This window comes from Bison bison, unplaced genomic scaffold (assembly GCF_000754665.1).
Source record: "Bison bison bison isolate TAMUID 2011002044 unplaced genomic scaffold, Bison_UMD1.0 scf7180017864035, whole genome shotgun sequence".
Classification (NCBI taxonomy): Eukaryota; Metazoa; Chordata; class Mammalia; order Artiodactyla; family Bovidae; genus Bison; species Bison bison.
In genome coordinates this window covers 8,394,415-8,404,247 of record NW_011494607.1, presented here as the reverse complement: position 1 = coordinate 8,404,247, position 9,833 = coordinate 8,394,415, and the positions used below count along the sequence as shown (strand labels likewise).

Here is a 9,833-nt window from a genome sequence, read left to right as displayed (position 1 = left end):
TACGTATTTATTTATTTATTTATTTTTTTCTTGGGGTAAGTGTGAAGGACTCCCGTACTCTCCGAGTTGACCCTTCTCCCCCAGTCTCCAAGTTGGCCTCCTATTTACGTATTTATTTACATGCTTTAATGTAACATGGCTATTAACTCACTAGTAAATAAAAATGAAGAGGGATTTAAAAAGTCTTAATTATAAAGAATAAAGTCTGAATTATACTAAATAACTTAACATAAAATGTGAAGGTGAGATCTAGGGGGAAATGGAATTCTCCAGGCAAGAATACTGAAGTGGGTAGCCATTCCCTTCTCCAGGGGATCTTCCGGATCCAGGGATCTACTCTGATTTTTAAAAATCAGACAAAGAATGTCAAGGAGGATCAAGTTCTAAAAGCTGATACAAAGAGTTAAGAAGAGTGGCTTGCACAGGAGACGGCCTTAAGGCTGGATACTACAAGAAAGCAAACTTCGAAAGAGCCACAACCCCCAGTGAGGACAAACCACTGACACATTATGGGCACTGCTGTCTAAATCCCTTTCTCAGTGTTTTCGATCCAGAGGCTTGAAGTCTTCTTCTAGGAGAAGATCTGATTATATGATGTAAGTCAAAGAGAACCAGTTTTTATGTTATACAGGATGGACTGGGGCAGACAGTAAATATTTTAGGTGTTGCAGGTCACACAATTTGCTCTCTGATGCTGTTTCTTCCTGCTCCCTTTAAAAAAAGAACAGCTCATTTTCAGCATGCTAGCCATAAACAATCAGGCTGCTTGCCAAATCAGGCCAGTCTGCAGACAGCAGATACAGAAGGAAAGCAATTCTCAAATACTAACTCTCCTCTCAAATTCCCCTTTCTTTTATCTTTAAATAGCTTCAGATAGAAGAGGAAATAGAGGTTTAAAAGACTATAAGGATAAGGGATCAAATCTAACTTTCCAAATGAGAAGCCAAAGTGTTAGAGCATACAAATTGACCTGCTTACAGCTGAGACCAAATGCTCACTTTGCTCTCTTCCCCCCTTCCATTTTTGGAATGCTTATGACTCAAATTTGAGGACTCTCTTTAAAATAAAGACTCCTGGACCTTTACTATACTCACAGCTTAATATATTTGTTTTACTGGAAACTTTTCACATTTTTTTATCATGACAAAGAAAGTCACACCAGGAAAAACTAATATAATACTTTTTAGTTTATACTGGGTTAGCATGGGGTTTAAGGGGGCTTAGAATTCTGTTCCCTAAATTTAATAAACTACCGAGTTTGCTCAGGCTGGACAGGCTAGCTTCTGAGGAGAAGCCTGAATAGGGCTGCTAGGTAAAGGGGACCAGTTCCATGATATTAACATTCAAGATAAGCAGACATCACTCCTCTCACCATATTCCTCTAGGACACATGGGGCCACCAAGCAAAAACCTTACAGGAAGAGTCTAATCCTATCCATCTACCATTTTCCCTATTACAATAATACGGAATGAGAAACAGCACTTCATTGCCACTTCTCAGAGTAGGTTATATACAAAAAAGAACATTTTCATTTTCTTTCAAATGGTAACTTAAGCTCATTCTTTGTAGCTGAGTTTCTAATTGTTTCCCACAGCATTTCTGATTAAAAGCCTACCTTTATTATCAATGAAAAGAGTCTCTAGACTGAAACAGATACAGTCAGATATTCCAAATGAATCTTCCCTAAATTTAGAACAGGAATTCTTAAACAACTTTATAGAACACGTGTTACCAACCAATACCAAAAATATCTCTTCATGTGCCCATTATGAATGTAAAGCCTGAAATCTCTTGGATCTTTTAAAATACACTCACACAACATATGGCTTTATAAAATATTATCACCAATAAACCATGTGTCATCCAGGTTGTTTATGAAATGCCAGCTCTGAAAGGTCACAATTTCATCAGACACAGATTTGCGAAATTTTCACTGTAGATATGAGGTAATATGTTTTTTCCACATCATGTCCTCACTTTTCAGGTAAGAGGAATTTGACTCCTTTAAGACTGAAAAACAAGCCATGCCCTCCTCGCTCATTAAAAAAGATTACAGGAAAAAAATTATCACTTCTTCTGAATGATCTGTAAGTAGCTCCTAAACCCTCCTTTTATTCTACTGTATTTAAAACTTTTCTTCTTCTAGTTTCAATCTGAAGTCCTCTCTGATTCTTTCCAGCAACTCTGGTTTAAAAATAACATCCAATGCAGTCATTGCCAGAGCTTTGGCTGTTCTCAAAGTGTAGAACTGAGCTTCTTGTGATCCTAAAGAGGAGAGAAGTTAAATAAAGGTAATTTCATATGTATTACACCTAATTTATTCGTTTTCAGGTTAGCTCTCAATATCTAAAGGGCCTCTCCAACTGACCACCACAATACAGTATTTCCTGAGGTGTTCGGTAAAGAAGTGATAATGGGCTAAACTGAGCAGTTAGAAGGGCAGCTACTACTACAAAAAGAGCTCATGTCAAAACATCAACACTTACCTGCAGCTTCAGTATATTGTTCTGTATGATTCAAGGCATTAGACCCAATGTAAAAATATGGGTGAATCCCGGGAACCACAAAAGAAACATTTCCAAAATCGGTAGATCCTTGGAAAGGTAAGACGAATCATGAATTTTTAATTGCTAGTCCAATAGAGCACATGTACCTTAATCTCTATACATCTGACATGATTTATAACTCCTTCCCTTCCAGAAATTCTCTACCCTTTTGGTTTCCATGACTCCACTCTCTACTGACTGGCTTTCTCTATGACTCCCTCTCTAGTCACTTCTGTCGCCTGTTTCCTGAGCACTGGTGATCCCTAGGGCTTCATCTCTGGGTTACTCCTTCCTCTGTGTCCTCAGGCAACCTCCTCAACATTGAAACCTATGTCTTCAATCACCTCTCATGTGTTAACAACCTAGTCTCGACCTAGACAACTTTTGGAATAGGCTATTGAACAGCTTTCCTGAGAAGTCCTATGAAGACCTCAAATTTAACAAATGAATAATTTATACCAACCCACCCTACTTCAGCCTGCTCTTCCCTTGAACTCTTATCTCGTTGAATGACATCAACACCCTGTTTTTATCTCCAAGTCCCCCTGAGTCTACATCATCAATATCTACCATATTTTAGGAGATACATTTCTAACATGTAAACATGTTAACAATAATGCTCTTTAAAGCACACAAAAAAAAACCCTAAAATAACCTGATATACTTATGCATGTTTAAATTCTAATAGTTGTTTGTTATTTCTCAGAAACTGAAAATGTCCCCATATAGCCAAGTCCTTAGTAACCTGTTTACTGATAACTGAGAATGAATTAAAATTCGATTTCCCCTTTAAGTAGCTTACTTAAAAATTAGAACTAAGCAAATTTAAACACTAGAAACACTTAGAATATAAAGCCAAGAGTAGGTTGGCTGTTTCTAAAAGCAAATCTGTTCACATGACATTCTACATTCACTGAAGAGTTCTTTAATGTCTTTCTCCTAACCATTAAGTTTGTAAAAAAGTGTCATTAAAAAGCATAAGCAATACTTCCCCCAACCTCCAAAGTTGTTAAGCAAAACCATTTAACCTTGGATGGTAGTTCCCTTCCTCAAACAGCATGGTATGTCTGAAAGAACTTAATTACCTGAAGGGCCACTGAACATAGCATCTTCTGAAATGAAGTCTATTCCCAGCTTTTTTCCATTTTCAACATAAGCTTTCCACAGACTCTTATTGGGAAGAACATTGTAATAATCATGTGCTCCACCGTTAATTTCCACCTAATAAAAATTATAACACAAATTTAAAATTAAGAAATTTGAATTCACGATCTAATTTTCAAATCAGCACTGGTTCTCTACCAGAAAGAGGTTTTAAAAGGAGGCGCCTTCCCTTCAGGATATAAACTCTCTCAAATCTTTACTTTAAAAAAAACACATTTTTCTATAATGGGAGTTCCTAGGACCCTATCTCCTTTATGCTTTACACGCACCAAAGCACACAAGGTCACCTAGTTCTACCAACCAGTAGTCTCAGTTTCAGTCACCTAAACCGGGAGTGGGGGCAGCCAGGAATCTCCACTTTAACCAGCACCCCCAAGTAATTTTGATGCAGGTGGTCCCAAAGCCACATAAGAAACACTGCTCTAGGCTACAGCCCCTAAAAGACAAATCAAGATTTACTAATTTTCAGCCTGGAAAACCCCATGGACAGAGGAGCCTGGTAGGCTGCAGTCCATGGGATCGCTAAGAGTTGGACACAACTGAGCGACTTCACTTTCACTTTTCACTTTCCTGCATTGGAGAAGGCAATGGCACCCCACTCCAGTATTCTTGCCTGGAGAATCCCACGGACGGAGGAGCCTGGTGGGCCTCAGTCCATAGGGTCCCTAAGAATCGGGCACAACTGAGCGACTTCACTTTCACTTTTCACTTTCCTGCATTGGAGAAGGAAATGGCAACCCACTCCAGTGTTCTTGCCTGGAGAATCCCAGGGACGACGGAGCCTGGTGGGCTGCTGTCTATGGGGTCACACAGAGTTGGGCACGACTGAAGCGACTTAGCAGCAGCAGTAGTATACAAACTGACACTGACACCACTACCTGGTCTGAAAGGTATGAAGTACTTTAAGAGAAAGACAGAAGATCCACAGTGTGGAGGGGTTGACTATGGTCCTCATTTATTAATTTCAGTGCATTAAGATACAGAAGCAGTTTACATGTGCCCAGTTAAGAGGATTTACAGATTTAGATTTTATTAAATAAAAAATGGGCAATATTCCCACAAACTAAAGATAATTCCAATAACATTAGCAAAAACCAATTATAAAATGGCAGAGATAATAATTATTTTTACTCTTAGCAACATCTAAGTTAGAAACAATGAAAATCTAAACAAAGTCACACAGTTGTGTCTGACTCTTTGTGACTCCAAGGAATTCTCCAGGCCAGAATACTGGAGTTGGTAGCTGTTCCCTTCTCCAGAGGATCTTCCCAACCCAGGGATTGAACCCAGGTCTCCCACATTGCAGGTGGATTCTTTATGAGCTGAGCTACCAGGGAAGCCCAACAGATACTATAAGTCAGCCAAAACATAAAAATTATTAAATGACTATTTAAGTATAAGAGGAGATAAGCAATCTATCTGATAAGATATTTAAAGTAATAATCATAAATATGCTCAAAGAACTCAGGAGAAGAATGGATGAACAGAAAGAGAAGTTTTAAACAAAGAGTTGGAAAATATAAAAAAGAACTACACAGAGCTAAACAATACAGTAACTGAAATAAGAAATACACTATAAGAAATCAACAGTAGATTAAATGATACAGAGTAACAGATGAGCAAAGTGGAAGACAAAGTAGTGATAATCACTCAAGCTGAAAAGAAAAAAGAAAAATGAATTTTTAAAAATGAAGACAGTTTAAGAACCCTTTGGGACAACATCGAGAGTATTAACATTTGTATTATAGGGATCCCAAAAGGAGAAGAGAGAGAGGAGCAGAGAATATACTTGAAGACATAATAGCTAAAAACTTCTCTAATCTGGTAAACAGACATCTAGTCCAGGAAACACAGAGAATACCAAACAGGATCAACCTGAAAAGGACCATGCTGTCATTAAACAGCAAAAATTAAAGATGAAGACAGAATATTAAAAAGCAAAAGAGAAGAGCAACAAGTTACCTACAAGGGAATTCCCATAAGGCTATCAGCTGACTTTTCAGCAGAAACTCTGCAGGCCAGAGGGAGTAGCGCAATATACTTAAAGTGATGGAAGGGAAAACCTACAACCAAGAATACCCTCCTGACAAAGCTTTCATTCAGATTTGAAGCAGAGATCAAAAGTTTCACAGACAAGCAAAAGCTAAGAGTTCAGTATCACAAAGCCCCAACTTTCTAAGAAATGTCTGAAGGACTGTTTAAGCAAAAAAAAAAAAAAAGGCCATGACTGAAAATAAGAAAATTACAAAAGGAAAAATCTCATTGCCAAAGGTAAATACATGGTAAAAGTAGTAGATCAACCACTTTAAAGCTAGTAGGAAGGTTAAAAGACAAAAGTAGCAAAATCATGTGTAACTATAGTAATGAGTTAAGGGACACACAAAAGAAAAAGGTGTAAAATACGGTATGAAAAGCGGTAACTGTGACAGGAGGAATAAAAACAAAAGATAGGTTTGGCTGATTTTGCCATAAAGTTGCCTTCATAGCAACTATATAGAGCAATTCTAAAAGCATAACTGCCAATAAGGAAAAATATAACTTGCAGAAAGGCAGGGATTCTAGCTCAGCAATACCAGTTATTCTAAGTCCTGTGTGATAAGACAACTGTGGTCTTCCCTGTGCGAACACCGAGTAAAATAAATAAGAATGAAAGACTTTCAAATCAACCGATTTTTGCATATTCAAGACACTGCCAAATGAAAGCAAGGCAAAATTAGGTTCTAATGTAACTTAATATAGACAGTCCCAGCCCACATATATACTTCTGATTATAACTTAGATTAACTCTTAAAAGTTCTTACTGTGCACCCAGTAGCCAAAGCTGCAGCTCTGAAGCAATCTTCTGCCTTTTTGGTCAAAACTGGAAGTTCTTTCATTGAGGGTGCACGGAAGTAATAGATTAACTCAGAATAAGAGGGAATGATATTGGGTTTTACACCACCATTTTTTATTATACCTATAAAAAGAACCAAATTACTGGAATTGAACTTGGAGCTTGGAGACCATTCCTTTAGTTTAAATACAACCATAAAGTTTTTCAGCCAAAACAAATATACAGAAAAATAGTTTAAACTTATTACCTTCACATATATACCAATCAAGATTTTGATGTTATTCAAGTTTCTATGCATTGTGGGATACTTACTGGCTAACAGGAAAAATAAAATAACTGTCTGTATGTACTTTAGCCTGAGGAATTTACATGATGTTAATAAATTATGATTCTTGACTAAAAAGAAACTGTCAGAAATTTTTACAAGTATTGTTAGCCTTCTGAAAGGGAGTTTTATTTCAGTGGGCTTTCTAACAGTTGTATATTTTGCTAAACTTTTGACATAAGGAAAAACCCCAATGGTATGAGGTTCTATAATTACCCTCATATCTTAGGAATCCCACTTTAAATGGCGTTTGGCTCTGGGGAAATATTTGAGAATATTTTTATGTCAATAAGAAACCAATACAAATCAAAGATCACAAAGTATACTCTCAGCTGTCAAAACAAATGCATTTATTTGGAACTACACTGAGAAGGAAGATGTATCCATTCAAAATAATAACTAAAATAAATAAGCAAAGCCTAATATTTTATGACCTGCTTTTTTTAAAAAGTATTTTTACATATTCATGTTTGGTCCTTTTAAAGACACTAAAGTAGAAAATTGGTAAAAGTGCAGTTACGAACTAATTTTAGAGTACAGCAAAATCGGGTAAAGAAGAGATTTGAAGTAGAATACTTTCCCAAAGCATAAGGAAAGAAACTAAAAAATAAATCTGCAACTTCAAGACAGTACTTTATTACTGTATTTACATTAAAGTGCTACACATAATTTTAAATTATGCGTAATACGTTTACTTAGGATTAACAGCACTTGAATATATAAAACCAGTAACCATCAATTTTTTTTAAATGAGAAAACAATGAAATTTTGTTATCAAGAAACAGGATAACTGGGAAATCAAGTTCTAACTTTCAAATACCAACAGAAAGAACATATATCCTTTACATAAAAACATCAGTTCTAATACTCAAAATGACCATACTATTTATGTACAAATAATCTTAACCACATGTAAACAAACATCTACTATCCTGCCCCAGGAATTTCTGAAAATGTTAAAAAATTTTTTGAATATTCATACAGTACATAAAATGTCCCCAATTTTTTTTACATTTAAAAAAATTTATGTATTTGTTTTAAACCCCAATTTTTTTCATCAAATAGTCTATTAAAGAATTGTATTGCACTCAAATATATTAAGCACCATCTATTACCCAAAGTATCTGACATTTGTACCATGAACTCTCCAGGTTGGTTTCAGTTGCTGTCTTAACACAGACAGATTGTTGTAAGCGAGGACAGCAGCATCTAATGCATTCAGCCCTTCCCAGGGATAAGCAGCAGCATGAGACGCTTTACCGTAGTACTTCACAGTCACACTAGGAAATAAAACATCATTAGGGATTACTTTTTTCAATATCACTAAACAAAGAAAATCCAATCATTATTCAAAATTAATTCACACTGCTGGAATTTTTATTTGCAAATTATTTGTAGCAATAATGTATCAATTTACATATTTTAGTTCTAATTTACATGTAAAACAGGAACTAACACAAAGAAGGCAGTCCAAAAAAGAATTTTGCTCAAACTCCTCTTCAAATTAAATCTGTACACCATTAAACTTAAATAAACAATCCAATACTGTATTAAGTGCTGGTATTACAAAAAAGATGGCTCCTGTCTTCTACACTGTATTGTGACAGTTCTCTATCAAAGGTCTGCAGAAACTCAGATAATTCTGTCTTAGGGGTGGGGAAAGGTCAGGGAAAGACAAAAAGGAGGTCACTTTTTTGTGTGTGTGGGTTTTTATTTTTACTTTTTTTTTTTTTTGCAGAGCTACCCCGCTTATGGATTTTTAGCTCTCTGAGGAGGGATCAAATTCTGTGCCCTCAGCAGTGAGTGCACAGAGTTCTAACCAGTGGACTACCAGAGATTTCCCAGGATGTAATATTTGAAATGGGTTAAGAAAACCTCTAAAAATCAGATTAAACTCACAATTTTATAAATACTATTGCTTTAAGTCAGCTGTTCCTGATCAATACTTTATTAATGTTCCAGAATACCCGTATCACTAAAGCCTTAAAATTTTATACACTGTTTTCTCACTTTCAAATAGTTCTCATGCTAGTCTAACTACTCAGATACAATAAAAAACAAATTTCAAGGGATTAGATCTGACAGACAGAGGGCCTGAAGAACTATGGATGGAGGTTTGTGACACTGTACAGCAGGCAGGGATCAAGACCATTCCCAAGGAAAAGAAATGCAAAAAGGCAAAACGGTTGTCTGAGGAGACCTTACAAATAGCTGTGAATAGAAGAGAAGCAAAAGGCAAAGGAGAAAAGGAAAGATATACCCATTTGAATGCAGAATTCCAAAGAATAGCAAGGAGAGATAAGAAAGCCTTTCTCAGTGATCAATGCAAAGAAATAGAGGAAAACAACAGAATGGGAAAGTCTAGAGATTTCTTCAAGAAAATTAGAGATACCAAGGGAACATTTCATGCAAAGATGGGTATAATAAAGGACAGAAATGGTATGGACCTAACAGAGGCAGAAGATATTAAGAAGAGGTGGCAAGAATACACAGAAGAACTATACAAAAAAGACCTTCATGACCCAGATAATCACAATGGTGTGATCACCAACCTAGAGCCAGATATTCTGGAATGTGAAGTCAAGTGGGCCTTAGAAAGCATCACTATGAACAAAGCTAGTGGAGGTGATGGAATTCCAGTTGAACCATTTCAAATCCTAAAAGATGATGCTGTGAAAATGCTGCACTCAATATGCCAGCAAATTTGGAAAACTCAGCAGTGGCCACAGGACTGGAAAAGGTCAGTTTTCATTCCAATCCCAAAGAAAGGCAATGCCAAAGAATGCTCAAACTACTGCACAATTGCACTCATCTCACACAATAGTAAAGTAATGCTCAAAATTCTCCAACCCAGGCTTCAGCAATACGTGAACCATGAACTTCCAAATGTTCAAGCTGGTTTTAGAAAAGGCAGAGGAACCAGAGATCAAATTGCCAACATCCACTGGATCATCGAAAAAGCAA

At 36.4% G+C, this 9,833-nt stretch overlaps 1 protein-coding gene across 1 annotated transcript in view; it reads right to left on the bottom strand.

Moving 5' to 3' along the window:
* The window catches only part of PM20D2 (peptidase M20 domain containing 2), a 15,968-nt gene continuing 6,135 nt past the window's right edge, over positions 1 to 9,833 (bottom strand). The window contains exons 5-9 of the mRNA XM_010834756.1: positions 8,007 to 8,149; positions 6,513 to 6,667; positions 3,633 to 3,768; positions 2,488 to 2,595; positions 1 to 2,266 (exon numbers count right to left, since the gene is read on the bottom strand). Of these exons, the coding sequence (XP_010833058.1) occupies positions 2,127 to 2,266; positions 2,488 to 2,595; positions 3,633 to 3,768; positions 6,513 to 6,667; positions 8,007 to 8,149 (682 nt within the window). The 3' untranslated portion in view covers positions 1 to 2,126. The remainder of the gene's footprint in view (positions 2,267 to 2,487; positions 2,596 to 3,632; positions 3,769 to 6,512; positions 6,668 to 8,006; positions 8,150 to 9,833) is intronic.